At 40.9% G+C, this 21118-nt stretch overlaps 1 protein-coding gene across 1 annotated transcript in view; it reads right to left on the bottom strand.

Moving 5' to 3' along the window:
- Nucleotides 1–21118, bottom strand: part of LOC101013172 — an 83522-nt gene that overhangs the window by 49145 nt on the left and 13259 nt on the right. Inside the window, exon 3 of the mRNA XM_017949371.1 lies at nt 20405–20472. Coding sequence (XP_017804860.1) covers nt 20405–20472 — 68 coding nt within the window. The remainder of the gene's footprint in view (nt 1–20404; nt 20473–21118) is intronic.

Below are 21118 nucleotides of genomic sequence, written 5' to 3'. Positions count from 1 at the left end.
CTCTAAATTGAATATAGAACAACCAAAGGAGATAAATTAATCCAAATACCTTGCTTTGATTTCCATTCACACCAAAATACGAGTTCCCTGAATGAATTAAATTATGCCCCCCAATCTCCACTTCCCTTTGTGGTGACATAGTCTGTATTTTCTTGTACAGGAAATATGACTGGAAAATGTCTTGAAGTGTCATGAAAGCTGAAGAGCAAAGCTAAAATTAATCTAAGAGCACACCAAACAGGAACAGCAAGTATCGAAGATGCCTGCCCTGTTTCCAAAAGTAAGAGGAGATAAGTAAAAAGAACAATGACATGTTATAGCCCAAGAGCTAAAATTAAATGCATATAAACAATTCTTGTGGAAACTAGAAGCCAATGCAGATTACGCAAACCAGGTGGAGTCTTGCCAGAACATGCCAGGAAAGAGTCACCCAGCATTGAGACATGGCTAGAGATAGAAGGGAGGTTAACACTGGGAAACTAGAGGATTCTGCACTTGGATGGCAGCTGTTAAATTCTACATTAATACTGAATAGTATGTACTTTAAACCCCATTTTTCTTCTTTATCCCACTGAAGAAGCTGTAAGTTAGTTGTTCAGATACACAATCCAAATGAGAATTTCTAGTTTATGTATGATTTCTCTAACACACATTTCTTGAACAACCACTTTAGGCCAAGCCTCATAATAGAACCCAGAGTAGAATCCTTGAATAATTAAAATATGAATAAAGCATGTGTGATCCTTGCCATCAGAGTAGTGACGAAGCCAGACATGTACACAAATAATTATATGAGGGTGGTAAAGGGAGAAGGGGAGAAAGAATGCACAGAGGCAAATTGGTACATTGATGTCAGGGTGTGGAAGAGCCACCTTTCAATCCCGTCCTACATCTGGATCAGTGGCAACTTGTTTGACCAGAATCTAACCACAGTATTAGTTTTGGTAGATTTTGAGTTACACCTATACAGCTGGGCCTCTAATGCAGCTAAGTCATGGAAATAGGCACAAAGTAGATATGATCATCTATAATACCTCTCCAAAGGCATTTTAGCCTTGTTTCAAGAGATCATTCTCAAAGGTTTACATGAAGGCAGAGGAGTTACACACGACTCCTAACTTTGCCATTAGAAGGCAAATATAAACCTTTTAAAATAAACTAATAAGCTAAAAATATATTAATAGGGGAATGCAAATAAATTATAGAATAGTTCATAATTTTAAAAGAATGAGGTAGCTCTAGCATGGAAGTAAAAAAATATGCATAGAAGTGAAAAAAGCAGGAGGAAACAATTTAGGCTGTAGACTGTTATTTGATGCAACTTACACACTATTGTGTTACACCGCTAGAATTATAATGACAATTTTTTATAATTTGGGGGGACTTGGATTTGCTATTTAACCTATCAAAAAATTGTGTCTTACAGTATTATTCAAATGTAGTGTGTGAAGACTTATACTATTGGTCCTAAGCACTACTGGTTGTTTTAGGCTTTTTCTCTGTCTCTGTAGCTGCTTTGCAAGCATTATCTTCATGTTTACAGCATTCAATCTAATTAGCCCATGCACAATATAACTTCAATTTGAAAGGAGAAAAGTGATTTTTGACCCACCTTTTGTTATTAAATGGATTCCCTGCCCTATATCAGCCGCAGGTAGATCTGTTATCATTTGTCTTTATTCTTCATCATAAGAAAGTAGAGAGAAAAAGAAAGGTGAAAAATGGGGCTCAAGAAAAGAGAGGAAGGAAGGACTGACCATCCCTTCCAATAGCGGAAACTGAAAGTTGTCTGTTAACTGTAGCCCTTACATCTGTGGCTAAGCCAACACCCCAGGCCCTGTCCTGTGGCATCTCTTTCGCTGTGATTGATGCAATTTTCTCCTTTAGTCAAAAAATTCTCTTTAATTCAGTACATGTCTACAATGACTCGGATTCCTCAGATGTGATCATGGCCTCTTCTCCTTCTAGAAAAATCTATAATGATAAAAAGCCACAGAGTCTGACTCCTATGAGGCAAACTTATCTCTAGAAACACCACAGAAAGAAAGCCAGTGTGGCATGCACAGGATGTGGCATAAACAGCCCAGTAGCTCAAACCAGCCAGTGACCTTTCACAAAGAAGACAAAGGCAAATACTCGGAGAAGCAGCCACTATATTGGTGCTTGGCATTACAAGTAGAACAGATTTAAAATTCAGCCCTCCTGGAACCACCAGACCAGGTCATTACACCTAGACTTTCCCACTCCTTGAGACCTGGGATGATCAGAATTCAAGTCAACAGAGCGTTGCCGTGAGGTGAGACAGAGACCCATGTTTGATGCCAATCAACATGTTCACGATTACCCAACAAGGAAAATAAATAAATAAAATGAAACATGCACCCTTATCATAATTCTTTTCAAGAACTTGAAGTGACAATAAGAGCCCAGAGAGGAATGGTATTTAGTTCTCTTTAGTTCTTGTTCTCACTCAAGTTCTTTCAAAAAAAATTAGTTCCTCGAAATGTAAGTGTCAGCACCAACAGAACTAGAACTGTTGTTGAACCAACTGAAACAGTTCCGGCACTCAGCAGCACTTATTTTCTCTATTAAAATTTAGACAACAGTAGCCACCAGAAAAACTACAGAAGTATTTAAATAATACAGTAATGGGAGGCCAAGGATGGCAGAATGAGACAGCAGTCTCCAGCTGCATGCGTGACACAGAAGACCGGTGATTTCTGCATTTTCAAGCTGCGGTACTGGGGTTCATCACTGGGGGTGCGGGATGGTGGGGTGCTGAGTCAGCTGCTGCAGCCGGCCAGGGCTGCAGTGGGGGAGAGGCCTCCTTTCACCTCTGGGAGAGGCCTTGAGGGAAGGAAGGAATCCCTTTCTAGCCAGAACTGGGGCTGCACAGCACCTGGAGAAATCAGGGACCCAACTCCCACACAATGTGTGCACTTTAAACAGAGCAGGGCCTGGAGATCACGCCACACCCTGGCAGGAGGGTCCAGCCGCAGGCCTCCCTCATTTACTAACACAACAGTCTAGCCAGTCTAGAAGCTGAGAGCCAAGCCATGAGGCTGGGAATGCCATGTTGCACAGGGCTTAAAATGGGTAAACAAAGCTGCTGGGGCTCCAGCTGGGTGGAGCTCACCTTGGCCTCAAAGAAACCCTGCCTGTCTGCCACGGGCTCCTCAGGACAGGCACAGCTACACCGTAGCAACAGCAACAATAAGCAACAACAAAGCGGCGGAGACTCTGCAGGCGCCCGGCAGCTCTGTCCCAGCGGCAGAGAGGCAGTGGGTCTCCCAACGAGGCTGAGATCTGAGGAGGCGGACAGACTACCTGCTCAGGGGTCCCACGGCCCTGGGCAGCCTAACTGGGAGACGTATCCCACTGGGGAGCAGTCAGCCGCCCCACCTCCCACAGGGTGAGTATGCCTGAGAGGAAGCTTCGCTTAGTCAGACGTTTTACTGCTGTTCAGGAAATATTCCTATCTTCTGCAGCCTCTGCTGCTGATACAGGTGAAACCAAGGGTCTGGAGTGGACCTCAAGCAATCTCAAGCGTTCTAGCTGAGGGGAGGTCCCTGGCTATTAGAGAGAAACTATCAAGTGGGGAGGACACCTACACTAAAACCCATCAATTACATCCATATCATATCCAAAGAGACAGAGGTGAATAAAACCAACCACAAGACCGTGAGGGAAAAAGCAGGCGAAAAGCTGGAGATTCAAAAATAGGCACTCTCCCAGCCAAAGGAGGCTCCTTACATAACCATGGATCAAAGCTGAATGGGAAAATGACTTTGTGAGATGAGAGAGAGAGCTTCAGTCATCAAATTTCTGTTTAGAGCTAAAGGAGGAATTACATTACCAGCCGAAATAAAATCTTTTAGAAAAAAGTGGAAGAATTAGTAGGTGAGTGAAAATGCAGGAAGTTAACAGCAAGAATGAAAGGGGTGAAACCATGACACGAAATAAAGCAAATGCACAAGCTTCAGTAACCGACAGATCAACTGGAGAAAGAAATTATATCAATGATTGAGGGTCAAAATATATAGATAGGAAATGAAGCGAAGAGAAACCAAAAAGAAAAAGAAGAAAAAGAAATGAACAAAGCCCTGCAAGAGGTATGGGATTATGTAAAAGACCAAATCTCTCCGTCTGGTCTGGGGTGCCTGAAGTGAGGGGAAAGTGGATAGGTTGGAAAACCACTCTTCAGGATATATACATCCAGGGCTGCCCCAGCCTTCAGAGTAGGGCAGGCCAACATTTCAAATCCAGGAAATACAGAGCGCCACAAAGATGCTCTCAGAGAACAACTCCGAGACACATGGTGCCAGATTCACCCAGAAGAAAGTTAGAATGAGAGGAAAGATGCAGGCAGCCAGAGAGAGGTGGTTACCCACAGGGAAGCCCATCAGACTCACAGCAGATCTCTGGCAGAAACTCTCAAACCAGAAGAGTGGGGCTGTATGCAGCATTTTAAAGAACAAACCCAAAATTTCACTATCCAGCAAACTAAGTTTCATAAGTGAAGGAGAAATAAAATCCTTTACAGATAAGCAAATCTTAGAAGTTTTGTCACCACTAGGCCTGCCTACAAAGAGACCCTAGAAGGAAGCACTCCAGCATGGAAAGACAACAGTACCAATATTGCAAAAACATGCCATCTCAGAGACCATGAGGCTAGGAAGAAACTGCATCAACTAACGAGCAAAATATCAGTTCAACCTCATAATGGCAGGATCAAGTTCACACGCCTTAATCTGGCATAAATATGAAATGGACTAAATGCTCAATGAAAAGACACAGACTGGCAAACTGGATAAAGAGTCAAGACCATCAGTCTACTGTATTCCAGGAGACCATCTGCATAGAGAGACATACATGGGCTCAAAATAGAAAGGATGGAGGAAGGTCCCACTAAAACAAATGGAGAACAAAAAAAAGCAGGAGTTTGAAATTCTAGTATCTAATCTAAAAGGCAGACACTAAATAATCAAGATCAAAGAACCGAAGGCCATTACATAATGGTCCAGGGATCAATTCAACAGGAAGGCTGGCTATCCTAAATATATACCCAATACAGGGGGCACCCAGATTCATAAAGGCAAGTCCTTAGAGACTACAGGGGCTTAGACTCCCATGCAATACAGCCAATGGGAGCTTCAACCTCCACTGTCAACATTGAACTGAACAGGGGACTGAAGAAGGTTAACAAGGATGTCCAGGGTGGGCTCATCTCTGCAGCAAACAGACTAATGAACATCTCCCAGAACTCTCCACCCCAAGTCAACTAGATATACATTTCTTCTCAGCACCACATGCATTACTTATATCCAAAATTGACCATAGGTGGAAGTAAAGGCACTCCTCAACAAAATGTACAAGAACAGAAATTGTTCTTCGACCTCTCAGACCACAGTGCAATTAAACTAGAACTCGGACCTGCAGAAACTCAATCAAAACCGCTCAACTTCGCATGGGAAACTAGACAACCCTACTCCCTAGACTATTCTGATTTCATGAAATAGAGGCAGAGGCAAGATGTTCTTTGAAACCAAGTAGAACAAAGATACAACATACACCAAATCTCTGGGACACATTAAAGCAATTAATGCAGAAATTTATGCTTCAATGCCACAAGAGAAGCAGGAAAGATCAAAAATTGACACCTCTAAACATCATAATTAAAAGGAACTAGAGAAACAAAGAGCAAAACACATTCTAGCTAGCAGAGGTAAAGAAATAGCAGATCAGAGACAGAACTGGAAGGGAGATGAGGGAACTTCAAAAACCCTCAAAAATCAAATGAATCCAGGAGTTGGTTTTGAAAGATCAACTCATGCAAATTGACAGATTCCCTAGCAAGACTAATAAAGAAGAAAAAGAAGAATCAAATCAGTATAATTAAAATGATAAAGGATATCCACCACAAGGCTACAAATACAAACTACCATCAGAATGCACTATAAACACCTCCTCGCCATGAAACTGGAAAACCCTAGAAGGAAATGGATGATGCTTCCTGGACACTTTACATGTTCAAGACTAAACAGGAAGAGGTTGAATCCCTGAATAGACCAATAGTAGGCTCTAGAGAGTGGGGCAATAGTGTAGCCTACCAGCAAAAGTCCAGGTTCCAGATGGATTCACAGCTGAATTCTACCAGAGGTATAAGGAGGAGTTGGTACCATTCCTTCTGAGCTATTCCCAATCGAGAAAGAGAGTCCTCCCTAACTCATTTTATGGAGACCAACATCAATCCACAATGCAAAAGCCCAACAAGAACACAACAAAAGAGAATTTTAGACCAATATCCCTGATGAACATGATGCAAAAATCCTCAAAATAAAATACTGCTTAGGCAGTTCAACAATAACACATCAAAAGCTTACCCACCATGATCAAATTGGGCTTCATCCTGGGATGCAAGGCTGGTTCAACATTCATAAATCAATAAAGCCTTGTAATCCAAAGCATATAAACAGAGACCAAAGACCAAGAGATTACATGACAGTTATCTCAATGGGTACAGAAAGGAAACGATAAAATTCAACAGCCTTCAAAATAACAAAAGCGCTCAATAAATTGGGTATTGATGGAGCGTACCTCAGAAATAATAGGCTATTTATGACAAACCACAGCCAATATCATACTGAATGGGCAAAAACTGGAAAAATCCCCTTTGAAAGCTAGCTTTAGACAGGGATGCCCCTCTCTCACCACTCCTATTCAACACCAGGTATTTGGAAGTTCTGGCTGGAGCCAATTGAAGCCAGAAAGAGAAAAGAAATCAGAATTCAGTTAGGAAAAGAAGTAGTCAAATTGTACTGTTTGCAAGATGACATGATTAGCCCTTTAGAAAACCTACATTATCTCAGCCCAAAATCTCCTTAAAACATTAAGCAACTTCAGCAAAGTCTCAGGATACAAAATTAATGTAAAATCACAAGCATTCTTATACACCAATAACAGACAAACACAGAGGCCAAATCATGAATGAACTGCATTTCACAATTTAGCACTAGAGAGTCAAATCACCCACCTGGGAATCCAGCTGACAGGGATGTAGGACCTCTTCAGGAGAACAACAAACCACTGCTCAGTGAAATAAAGAGGACACAAATGGAAGAACTTACATGCCATGGATAGGAAGAATCAATAACCAAGTGAAATGGCCATACTTTAAGAGTGTTAATTTATAGATTCAATGCCATCCCCATCAAAATACCAGTGAGTTTCTTCACAGGAATTGGAAAAAACTGCTTTAAGGGAGGTCCTTATGGAACCCAAAGAAAAGGCCCATCTCCAAAGAGACAATCCTAAGTCAAAGAACAAAGCTGGAGGCACTTCTAACTACCTGACTTCAAACTATACTACAAAGGCTCACAGTAGCAAAACAGCATGGTACTGGTACCGTGAGATATAGACCAATGGAACAGAACAGAGTCCCTCAGAGATAATACCACACATCTACAGCCATCTGATCTTTGGCAAACCCACAAGAAAAACAAGAAATGGGAAAGGATTCCCTATTTAATAAATGAATTGCTGAGGAAAATTATGTTAGCCATCCAATTAAACTGAAACTGGATCCTTTCCTTACTCTTATCATAGAAAAGTGAATTTCAAGATGGATTAGAGACTTAAGGTAACAGACCCTAATACATAGCCAAAATCCTAGAGAAAGCCTAGGTAGTACCATTTCAGGACAAATAGGCCAAAGACTTCATGTCTGGCTTACCAAAAGCAAAATTGGCAAATGGGATCTAATTAGAGCTAAAGGAAACTGCACAGCAAAAGAAACTACCATCAGGTAGACAGGCAACCTACAGAATGGAGAAAATTTTGAAATCTACTCATCTGACAAAGGGCTAATATCCCAGAACCTACAAAGAACTCCAACAAATTTACAAAGAAAAACAACAACCCATCAACAAATTGGGCAAAGGATATGAACAGACATTTCTCAAAGAGGACATTCATACAGCCAACAGACACATATGAAAAAGTACTCATCATCACTGCCCATCAGAGAAATGCAAATCAAAACCACAATGAGATACCATCACACCAGACTAGAATAAAGCGTCATTAAAAGTCAGGGAAACAACAGGTGCTGGAGAGGATGTGGAGAAATAGGAACACTTTTACTGTTGGTGGGATTATAAGTTCAACCATTGGAAAGCAATTATGGCGATTCTCAAGGGATCTAGAACTAGATGTACCCATATTTAGCCATCCCATTACTGGGGATATACCCAAAGAGTTATAAATTATGCTATAAAGACACATGCACCGCGTATACTGGCACCTTCAGCAAAGGGCAGATCAACCCAAATGTCCATCAGTGACAGATTGGATTAGAAAATGTGACACATACACTGCCTTTTACGTACACCATGGGAATACTATGCAGCCATAAAAAGGTTAAGTTTCGCATCCTTTGGACATGGATGCAGCTGAACTCACATCATTCTTAACAAACTATCACAGAACAGAAGACAAACACATGTTCTCATCATGGGTGGGAACTGAACAAGCAGATCACTTGGACTCAGGAGGGGAGCCTCCCACACACGGGGCCTATCATGGGGAGAGGGGAGGGGGAGGGATTGCATTGGGGAGTTATACCTGATGTAAATAATGTGGCAGGTTGATGGAGTTGCAACAGACTAACATGGCACAAGTATACATATGCCCAACAAACCTGCATGTTATGCATGCCCTACAACTTAAAGGCTATAATAATAATAAATAAATTAAAAAAAAAGAATGACAAAAAAAAATAAATAAATAAAATAAAATAAAAATAAAAAAATTAAAAAAATAAAATAATACAGTAATGATAATAATCATTATAGTCGCCATTTATTAGGGATCTATTAGATGCCAGATATTTTGCTATATTTAGCTACATAGCTTACTCTTCATAGAAGTCTTGTGAAGCAGGTTTTATTATCCCCATTTTACATATAAGAAAACTACATCAAATCTAAATTAAATAGCTTTCCTAAAAATACTCAACTAGAATGGCAGAGCCATAATCAAACTCTAGTTGAACTCCTATCACTATACCACAGGTCAGCAAATTATGACCTTTATGTCAAATCAGTCTTGCTGCCTAATTTTATTTTTAAAAGTCTTATTGGAACATAGATACTCATTCATTCATGTATTGTCTATGGGTGAGTCTTTACTACAACAGCAGAGATGAGTAGTTGTGACAGAAATTCTATGGCCCTCAAAAGCGAAACAAGCTACTATCAGGACTTCTATAGAAAAAGTTTGCCAACCTCTACACTGTAGTATGCCTTAAGGATTTTTGGAAGTTTGGGTATGATAAATACTTTCAAAGAATGATGAAATTCTGAGAAATGGGAGTTAATTGTCATCAATTTCTTTGTTAACAGCTACCCTAAGACATTCTGTCCAAAACCAAGTTGGAGAAAGAATAGTTGCATTTCAGAATACAAGAAATTTGAATTTTATTGACTACTTCATCTCTTTCCCAATCCTAACTCCGGCTTCTTTTCACCTCAGTTTCTCCCAGGATATTTCACCAAAGTAAACACCTAAGGCAGAAAGTCAGGGAGGAACACAATGAAAAAGTAGTGCTATAGCTTCACAAAACTTTTAATTCCATTTTCATTCTCACCACCTATCATAGAGGCAGTCTGAAAAAAAGACATGCCAAATTTCAGGGTTTAATTAGTTTAGGCAAGCCTGGGTGGGTGAATTTATAGACCGGAATAATAGAATTTTAATATGGAAAGTACATCAAGTAATAACCAATTGAGAACCAGGTAGCAACAGAGAAGAACCTTCTCTTATCTATCCCACCACATGTTCAACAGGATCTGGCCTAAGGCCACATTGTATCTATTCACCAGCTTTCATATATTCATTAACTTCACGTCTTTCATCAAAGCTACACCCTTGATTTTTTAAAAAGCATGGTTTGGGGAAACAAGCATACTTGGGTTCAAACCCTGCTATGGCCACCTACTACTTGTATAATCTTAGGCAAGTCAGTAAACGAATTTTTAAGCCTCAGTGCAATATAAATGTGGTTGGTTTTTCACTGAGTATAAAGAATGAGATAGCATATTCAGTGCCAACAAAGCATTTGGCACATAGTAGGCACTCTGTCAATAGATGGCAAACACCAGTGTTGTTCTTACAAAACAGGTGAAACTGCATCACCTCAGTCTCTTCTTGGACCAAAGTCAAAAGGTGTTGATTGTTGGAGCAAGTGGCATCTCACTACTCAAAGTATGGATGATAATCTGCTGGCTGCATACTGCATAGGAAAAGCATTTTTACCTGAGAAAGATAACTTTTAACTTTCTAATCTAGCTTTGTACCAGTTGCAAATAATTATTATATGTTATGCTTTACGGACAGCCTTGTTTTTAATTATGAGGTTTTTATTGGAGTGGCAGGTTTCGGGGTAAGTCTGCCATCTGACTTGCCAGTACTTGTTAAAAGTGTTTATAGTGTGACTCATTTACATATGCATTTGTATGTTTAGGTGCTATTACTAAATTTTGCTGGCATACAGTGAGGAAATTGTGATTCAAATTCATCCGTATATACTCCTGCACCATCTGCTCTGCCCCTTCATTTACCAGAAGGCTAGCTTTAGGTGCTTGTGCATGTAAAACAGAAGCAAGCAATACTATGAAAGTGAAAATCTTTTAGGTAGTGTAGTGCAGCGGTGGTCCCCAACCTTTTTGGCACCAGGGACTGGTTTTGTAAAAGTTAATTTTTCTGCAGGTGGGTGGGGGGTGCTCTGGGTTGAAACTGTTCCACCTCAGATCATCAGCCATTAGTTAGATTCTCATAAAGGGCGCGCAACCTAGATCCCTTGCATGTGCAGTTCATAATAGGGTGTGTGCTCCTATGAGAATCTAATGCCGCTGCTGATCTGACAGGACGCGGAACTCAAGCAGTAATGCTTGCTCACCTGCTGCCCACCTTCTGCTGTGCAGCCTGGTTTCTAACAGGTCACAGCCCGGTACAAAATTAAAAACACTGGGTACGAGGAAATAATATTCATGCTTTAAATTGTCTTTTCTATTCATTACACCAGGGCCAGTCTGTGGCCTAGGGGTTGGGGACCCCTGGTGTAGTGAATTGAAAAGACAATTTAAAGCATGAATATTATTTCCTCATGCCCAGTGTGTTTAATTTTGTAGAGGGAATCCCTGCAGGAAAAATCATCTTCACATCTAAGACAGCAAGTGGTATTGATGACAGATCAGTGCTATAAATTGCCTGTGGAGGAACAGAGAGAGAGAAAACATGAGGATACAAACAAAGCTCTTTAAAAGAATAAAGACACTCTCATAAATGAAAATTCAAAATGGCATGGACAACAATGAATAAACTCCACAGTGATTCAGTAATACCAACAGCCAAGCCTTTGTTGAGCACCTTCTACAGATGCACCTCAGCCATGAAGCCCTAGGCAGGGCATTGTGGATGTGGATATAAAGTATAAATAATGACATTTTGTAGACACAGACATTGCTTTTGTGCTTCCAACTGCTCTATTTATTACAAGTACAGGAAAAAGTAGAGGGAAGGAAGGGAGGAAAAGAAGAAAGGAAAAAAATGGGAGAATAAGAGAGAAAGAAAAGGTGTCCAGTGTTAAAAGTCACAATTCTATCAGAACTCCAAGTGCCCGGGGCTCACAGCCACATGATTCTACCTCCACTCAATCACTTCTGGAATGACTCTTGTAGACTTATGCATAGCTGAATCACAAATGACCACTCTCCCCTAAAATAAAAACCTCATAGCTTAAAACACCTATGGATTCTGAGAATAGCTCTGCTTCACAGTCTCTCACAAGACTGCAATCAAGGTGTCCACCAAAGCTGGGGCCTCATCTGAAGTCTCCCTTAGGGAAAGATTTGCTTCCCAGATAACACAACTGACTGTTGGTAGGATTCATTTCTTTGAGAGGTGTTGAACTGAGGGCATCTGTTTACTGCTTGCTGTTGGCCAGAGTCTGCCCTCAGGTCCCTGCCATGTGAGCCTCTTTCCTATGGCAGCCTGCTTCATCAAAACCAGCAAGAGAGGAAGTACTCTGGCAAGACAGAGGTCACAATCTTCTGTAAACTTATCAGAGAGGTGATATCTACTCTACTGCCATATTCTATTGGTAGGAGCAAGTTACTCAAGTGGAGGGGATTACACAAAGCTGTGACTACTAGAAGGCTGAGAAAACCAAAAGCCATCTTACGCTAACCTACCACAACTTGGTGATCTACTCTCAGTTTCTTTGTTTCCTCTTTTTTTTTTTTTTCATATTGACCTATATTCAAGTCACCACAAAATAGTCAGGTCTAAATATAAAAAATTTTGCTTTTAGCTCTAAGTTTCCTTAAAGAATTTGGTATTAATTACAGTAAGAGCACTGGGTTGATCTAAAGAAAGCATGAGTATCAGGACCAATTCTAGCAATTTACTATGAGATTTTATCCATGAACCTGCTTTTCTCATCTTTAAAATGGGTATAGTTATGCCTTCTCTATTCACCTCATATAACTATTATAAAAACTAAGGAGAATAATGTATGTTAGTGTTTTCCAAAGTGCCGTAACAAGCACTGGAGGTACTTGAGATGATTATGGGTGGTATATGGATTGTTGGTGTAACTCGTTTAAGGATTTGGTTTAGAGTGCATTAGAAAAACATAACTTGTACAACAAACCCATGATTTTACAAATTATGTGCTTAAGTGAGACTTCAATGAAGTTTTTAAAAAGGTGAGTGAATTTGAAGAGAAATGTTAAGAAAATAACATAATAGGCGGTCTGAGAATGTGGCATGCATTGTGAAGGTGATATATACAAATGATTGCATAAAAAATAAAATGCCCTACAAATACATTGAATTCTGTTTATTAATTAATGTTCCATGATGCTGGTTTAAGAAGTTAAACAGACATATTCTTTGTCACCGTAAGAGCAAACCTAACTACAGCTGGTGAAAGAAATGACCCCTTGAAAATTCAATTATAAATTTTTTGTCCAAAAGAATCCATCCCCTGTTATCAATAAGACAGTTACATCATTTGTTCCCTGATATGTTTTTCTTTTCCTAGCAATGTATTAATGATAACTTCCATTTATTAGGGGATCACTGTATGCTAGAATGTACATATACTATTTCAATTAATACTTACCTCAGAAAAATTGTATTATTATATCCTATAATGAGGAAATTAAATCTTAAAGAGGATAAAAGTCACTTACCTAGTAAGTTGCAGAGCTGAATTTACATTCAGGTCTACTTAACTGAAGCCTGTGTAAAATCTGCTCTGCCAATAGTTTTAAAGGGCTGAACTTCCATACCTCGTATTGTTCCACCTCTTACAATTTTACATAGTATCATTGTAACATTTTTTCTCTGGCATATGGGAAAATTTTTCAACACCAGGGCAAACAAAGAGAATGAGTCATTTATTGCCAAATACCCAGATAGGAAGTACAAACTAAATAGAGTAAAAGAAGCAATCTCTTCCTAGCCCAAACTCTTTCACACTCACCTCCTAAGGGCAAAGGAGCAACAGAAAAGATGAAGTTCAGACACTTTCTAAGGTTCCTGGTGTTGGCTACATTTTTCACTACTTTCCCTGTATAACCTCCATGCCAATGATAACTCTATAAGCAAAAAGCTGACATCTACATTACAAAGGAGGAAGTGTATAGTCTATGTACTCTAAACACGTGGTGAGCTGTTTAACTGCAGAGAAGTCTCTCCTCAAGAAAAGACAACACCTCCCTTCTTTTTTTCAGTATGACATGTGAGTTTTGACTAAAACCAGATATTTCAAGTTATAAACGTAACAAAATGTGCTTCTCTTCAAGAACTTTTAGCTTTATGTCTTTAGATCTAGCAAAATAGACTTAAAATCAATTGTAAGAAAACTGATTAGTAAAGTTATAGCTCACTACGGTGGGAATTAGAATTCAGGAAATTACAGAGAGTGAAATGGTCCCATATAGAAAATATTACTTCCTGTACTTAAATTATCCACTATCCATTTTGTAATAGAAAACACATTTTTCCTAATTTAAATCATGTAGTATTAATATCACAATACTAACACCTTAGTGATTACAAACACAAGATAAAATAAACTGTCAGAATAAATACATGAAAATGGAAAATTATAAGAAAATATTTGAAAACAGGTTATTAAAATATTTTCTAATAATGTAAAGATTAAATTTGGAAGAGACATTTCCCCATGGCTCTTTTATCACACAGCCCTGAAAGATGATTTCCCAAACAGCACATACAGCAATAGGTGTGGGCCTCAGTGGCACATATCACACCCTAACTACCACAAAGAAAGTCATGGAAGCCAGGACAGAGATCAGATGAGAGGAGCTGAGGAATCATCATAGCATGGACACCAATATTCTCTCTTGGAATCCTTTGAAATGTCATGGCAAATAGAAATGTCATGGCAAATAGTCCTGCAGAACATCCAAAAAATCTGGATTTGTCAGACAAGTCTCTATGTGATTGCATTCAGACTAAACATTCCATCAGGAATCCCATTTAAATAAACTTCAGACCACACATGATCAGGCTCTTCTATTTGGTAAAGACGGTAATAGCTTTCTCTCTCTCAAAGCACATTTTCTCTTTTTAATTAATAAATAAATCCATGGAGTGATATCCTGAGACTATTCTGTTTCCCAACCACTGTCTACCAATGGTTTTGTCACCTTTTGGGAAAGGGGATCAAAATATAGTGATTTTCGGCCGGGCGTGGTGGCTCACGCCTGTAATCCCAGCACTCTGGGAGGCTGAGGTGGGCGGATCACGAGGTCAGGAGATTGAGACCATCCTGGCTAACACGGCAAAACCCCGTCTCTACTAAAAATACAAAAAATTAGCCGGGCGCAGTGGCTCACGCCTGTAATCCCAACACTCTGAGAGGCCGATGTGGGCGGATCACAAGGTCAGGAAATCGAGACCATGCTGGCTAACGCGGTGAAACTCCGTCTCTACTATAAATACAAAAAATTAGCCGGGCGAGGTGGCGGGCGCCTGTAGTCCCAGCTACTGGGGAAGCTGAGGCAGGAGAATGGCGTGAACCCGAGAGACGGAGCTTGCAAGATCGCGCCACTGCACTCCAGCCTGGGTGACACAACAAGACTCCATCTCGAAAAAAAAAAAAAAATCACTATATATGAATATATATATATATACTGATATTCTAATTCTAAGATTCATTCTATGTATATTAGCTGCTATTCTTCTAGAAAGAAGACTTTCACTACCACCCCTTGGATTATTATTATTTTTTTTTTGTATGGTTTAAGTTGCATTGTCATTCTTTTTGATGTCCAAATTGTCCCAAATTAAGCTAGATAGAGAAACAAGTTCATTTTCAAAAATATGGAGATGCTAAATTGCATTATACCATAATCAATCTGTAAGTGTTTCATGGTAATATAGTGGTATTGTCACTTATATTTATCATTGTCACTATTATACTTTAGTAATTTATTTGTATCATGCCAAGGAAAGGAGTGGATATCCTTAATCAATTCAAGTCTATAATGGCAGAGTTTTCTGAAGTGACACTGCATAAATGTTTCACAAACCATACAGAAAGAGCAGTCACATTGTTTTATAAATGAATCTGATACTTTGCTATTAAGTTTCGGGTACTACTTTGAAACTACAGTGCCAAATTAAACACCCTAAAATTGCCTTCATATTTTTTTCTTAACTTTTGATTTTAATTTGTTTTGAAACTTTCACTTCAGCACTGCCTAGCTATATAACCACATTAAACACAAATTTGAGACTAGGGTGTCAAAATTAAAATCCTAAAACTGCCATTATGATGATACCGACGTTTATGATTCTTTTTTTAAACTTTCATTTTAACTATGTCTTGTTTAAAACCCTAGCTAGTATTAGCTACTGAGTTTTGAATATTCATTTAACATGTGAATCGCAAAATTAGAAACCTAACACTGCCTTAATTTTGTAAAATTGCAGAACTCAATACTAAGTTCTGTATTTTGAAACTTTTATTTTGACTGCCAAGGTTTTTCTGAGATGAACAATCACTTTGAAATCAGTTTATGATTACTGAGATAATGGTTTTATTATTGATTCACTCATATAACAAAAAATATTTTAAATGTGTTTATATGTTTTATATTTATAAGAAATCAATATTTTATCAGATGGGAGGAGCTGAGGAATCATCACAGCATGGACACCAATATTCTGTCTTAGAATCCTGTGAAATGTCCTGACAAATAGTCCTGCAGAACATCCAAAAAATCTGGATTTGTCAGACAAGTCTCTATGTGATTAGATTCAGAGTAATCTAATCTAGATTAGTCTGAATGAAGATATTGATGAAGATATTGATTTCTTAAAAGCCAGATCTTGTATGTTTGTATGTTTTATGATATAGTATAAAACAGGGAGCATATTCAATAAAACATAGTCTCTTTTATTTTTATTCAATAAAATATAGCCTCTTTTAAATATTACGTCACATTTCTTTTTTAATTTATTTCATTTATTTTTCCTTTCCCTACAGCATCAATATCATTTCGCATTTCTGTTGTGTGATTACCTTTACAACAGAAATTGCTATCCCTCCTGGAATGTAAGAACCACGAACAGGAATCTTTTACTCTTTGTCACTGATGTATTTTAAGGACCAAAAAGAGTGCCTGTGACATAATAGACACTCAATAAATATTTGTTGAATGGCTATTTGATAAATTGAATAAATCAACATAGAACTGTACCCCAAAAAGAGTAACCATGAAAAAAAGCAGTCTTCATTCAGAAAGGTCATTATTTTTAGATTTTTTTTCTAATACTAATATTGTTTTGTTCACTTTCTGTATTTGGTAAGAATGAAGAGAGAGAGAAAAATTTTTGAGCGACTCTTATCAGCTATATTATGTGATAAATGCCTTCTCCTGGCATTGTTTCTGAGTGCTTTTATCCTGTCCTCTGAATTTTTCCCAATAGATTCTTCTGCATCTGAATGTGAATTTTATTTATTTCTTGAGATATGTTCCTTATATAAGAGTAATCCAGGAAGAGCTGGACCTACAATTTTTAAAATAAAACAGCTTAACAATGTAAAGAAATGTAAAAAAAATTCAGAGTGATTAAATTTAAAGAGAGAGAAGAGGTCGATCAACATGTTATTAACATTTTGTTTTGTTTTGTTTTGTTTTTGGCTAGAAAGGTTTAGGGCAGCAGTGGCCAAGATGGCCAACTAGAAGCAGTTAATGTGTGTGACTCTCACAGGGAGAAGCAAAAGGGGTGACTAAATACAGCACCTTCAACTGAAACATTAAGGTATTTGCATTGGAACTAATCAAGGAAACAACTTGACCCACGGAGACCAGAGCAAATCAAGGCAGGAAGACACCCCACCTGGGAGAGACATGGAGTCAAGGGAAGCTCCCTTCCCAGAGAAGTGGTGAGTGAATGCGCAACCCTGGGAACCCACACTGCTCTCACAGATCTTTGCAATCCTCAGATCAGGAGATCCCCTTTTTAACTCACTCCATTAAGGCCTTCAGTCTGACACAGACAGCTACATGGAGTCTTAGCAGAGCAGCCACTCAGGCATGCACGGAGACCCAAGAGTTTTAGATACTCCAACTTTCTGGGTGTCTGGGCAAAAGTAGCTGCGACTCTTGCAAAGCTGGAGGTTACACCCCCAAACATACCCCAGGAGGTTAGACTCCCATATATACCCCAGGAAGGAGGCTGAATCCAGCAAGATCAGCAGAGAAGGTCTACAGGCCCCACTTCCACAGAGCCTCACAGGATAAGACCCACTGGCTTGGAATTCCAGCTAGTCACCAGTAGCAACATTGTGCCTCCCTGGTACAAAGCTCCCAGGAGGAGGGGCAGGCCCCCGTCTCTGCTGTTTGGGCAACGTAGCCATTATGGCCTTTGGGCTTTGGAGAGTCCAAACTAACCAGCGGTGAAAGAGATCCCGCAGCACAGCTGCTCTATCAAAATGTGGCCAGACTGCTGCTTTAAGTGGGTCCCCGATCCTATTCATCCTTACCAGGCGGGACCTCCCAACTGGGGCCTCCAGCCATGCCTGCCAGTGTTCTCCAGCTGACAGAGATTTGAAAACTCCCTGGGACAGAGCTCCCAGAGGGAGGGGCAGACTGCCATTTTTGCTGTTTGGGCAACTTAGCCATTCCAGCCTTCAGGCTTTGGAGAGCTTAAGCCAACCAGGGTGGAAGGGGTACCCCAGCACAGAACAGCTGCCCGACAAAAATGTGGCCACACTACTTTTTTTTAGCGGGTCCCCAATCCCATTCCTCATCACTGGGTAGAGTCTCCCAACTGGGGTCTCTGGTTACCCCAACTGGTGTTCTCTGACTGACAGAAGTTTCAGACCTCCATGGGACCTTTGTCCCAGGGAGAGGAGTAGCCCACCATATTTGCTGTTTAAGCAAATTAGCCATTCCAGCCTTTGGACTTCAGAGTGTCTGAGGCGATCAGGAGCTAAAGCATACCCCCAGCATGGCACAACTGCTCTATGAAAATGGGGCCAGACTACTTTTGAAACAGGTCCCTGATCCCATTCCTCCTGACTGGGTGAGTTCTCCCAACTAGTGTATTCAGCCATGTCCTACAGGTGTGTTCGGGCCAGCAACAGGCCTGTATTTCCCAGGGACAGAGCTCCCACAGAAAGAGGAAGGCCGCCATCTTTGCTTTTTCACAGCTTTCACTGGTGATACCTCCACGTACTGGAAAATCTGAAGTGACTAGGGACTGGAGCAGGTCCCCAGCATACTACAGCAGCCCTGTGGATAAGTGGACAGACTGTTATGTGGGTGCCCATTCCCATATCTCCTCAAAAAGCAGGTCCTCCAGGCCTGGACCTGTAGCCACACCGCATCAGAGCTATCAAGCCAATAGCAACTCAGCCACTCCCTGGACAGAGCTTCCAGGGACAACTGAAAGCCTCTCTGCCACTACCTCTGCAGTGGAACTGTCCTTGCTACCCTCTGACTAATAAAGGAGCAAGGACCCTAAGTGTCGTATCCACACCTCCAATAAGCAGCAGTTGACCCAAGGAGAGGAGGCCAGTCCATCTCCCACAGGTCCCACCTCACCCCTCAACTGCTCCTCAGTAGACAGGGAGCCCCCAGCGTGGGCCCACAGCACAGACTCTCCATCCTGGGCTGACTGAACTGAGCAACTGTTGACCCACATCTCTCTCAGGCGGAGCCCCCAGGAGACAAGCAAAGTGGTAGAGCAGCAAGCCAGCTGATGTGGAGCCCAGAAGGTTTAGTGCAGGAGTGTCTATAGCAGAGCATGGACAGGGATGGCGATCCCTCTAGGCTCAACTTGCTCCCATAAGAGACTTTGGCCCTAAGGGAATTTTCAGACCTGATCTCTGCAGAGTGGTCTTGCACATCAGTCAGGGCTGGTGCAACCTGAGGGCTCCTTGGTCTGCTGGCCTCTTTCAGGGACATCTTGAGTGCTGTGGTGGCCCACAGTAGCTTCTGCACCAGTGGACCATGTCTGACCAGTAGAGAACTCCAGCAAGACAGCCCTTACTGCTGCACACCAGCCCAGGTGTTTGCTCCCCATACTGCAGCTTCCTCTGAGCCCATGGAGACTCCCCACATCACTTTGTAGGCACATGTCTGCACAGGTGGATTTTGCTTTACTTGCCCCACCAACATACAGGAATGAAGTATGCCCCTTGACCTCTGCCTACCACCATTGCAGACAGAACCTTAGCGGCACACAGCCAGCAAGCCCTGCTGCTGAAAGTGCCTCACTCTTGTGGTAATGCTGCATGGAGAACAGAGGATCCTCCCACACCCTGAGCAATCCCTCCCGCTTGCAGGTGACCAAGAAGGCAATCAGATCTGCACTGGCCAGCGCCTCACCCCAAACCAACACCACCTCCATTGCAAACGCACGGAGAGCCTATAGCAGGAGCCCCCTGTTCCCCACAAAAATGCATTGCCTCCAATGGCATGGTGAGTGCTCACAGGGAGGCAGGCACTCCTGAATCTGCTAGCACTCAGCTGCAGCTGCCACACCTTGGTCCCCTCAGCAAAGTAGACTCCAAACCTCAAGGAACCAGAGAACAAAGCTGGGGCCCAATACAAGTCATCCAGAGTTAAAGTATGCAGTCCAGGAGTTGGGATGGCACCCTAAAATCTTGCAGATACAAAGCCAGTTGGTTGAATCGACCTTATACCACAATCAAACCCTCAAGGTCATCAAATAGGATAAAAGGAAAAAAAAAAAAATCCAAATGTCAGCAACCTCAAAGATTGAAGGTAGATAAGCCCACAAAGATGAGAAATAATCAGCACAAGACCACTGAAAACTCAAAAAGTCAGAGTACCTTCTTTCCTCCAAAGGACCACACTACCTCTCTGGCAAGGGTTCAGTACCAGGCTGAAGCTGAGATGGCTGAAATGACAGAAGCAGAATTCAGAATATGGATAGGAATGAAGTTCACAGAGCTATAGGAGTATGTTGTAACAAAATGCAAAGGAACTAAAAATTATAGTAAAACATTGGAGGGGCTTACAGATAAAATAGCTAGAATACAGAAGAATGTAACTGACTTGATAGAGCTAAAAACACGCCACAAAAAATGTGTAGGTTTGTTTTTGAGACAGAGTCTCAACTCGTCCAGGCTGGAGTGCAGTGACATGATCTCGGTTCACTGCAACCTTCGTCTCCCAGGTTCAAGCAATTCTCCTGCCTCAGTCTCCCCAGTAGCTGGGGTTACAGGCATGTGCCACCATGCCCAGCTATTCTTTTTGGGGTTTTATTGTTTGTTTGTTTTTTGTTTTTTGTTTTTTGTTTTGTCATTTTTAGTAGTGGTGGGGTTTCACCACATTGGCCAGACTGGTCTCAAACTCCTGACCTCAAATGATCCACCTGCCTCAGCCTCCCAAAGTGCTGGGATTACAGGTGTGAGCCACCACTCCCAGCCCCAAAAATTTCATAATGCAACCACAAGTATTAATAACAGAATAGACGAAGTGAAAGAGAGAATTTCCAAGCTTGAAGACTACCTTTCCAAAATTAGAAAAGCAGACAAGAATAG

The sequence above is a fragment of the Papio anubis genome, chromosome 13 (assembly GCF_008728515.1).
Source record: "Papio anubis isolate 15944 chromosome 13, Panubis1.0, whole genome shotgun sequence".
NCBI classification, from domain to species: domain Eukaryota; kingdom Metazoa; phylum Chordata; class Mammalia; order Primates; family Cercopithecidae; genus Papio; species Papio anubis.
Note: the sequence above shows the minus strand (reverse complement) of the source record. Positions and strands in the feature narration are given on the sequence as shown.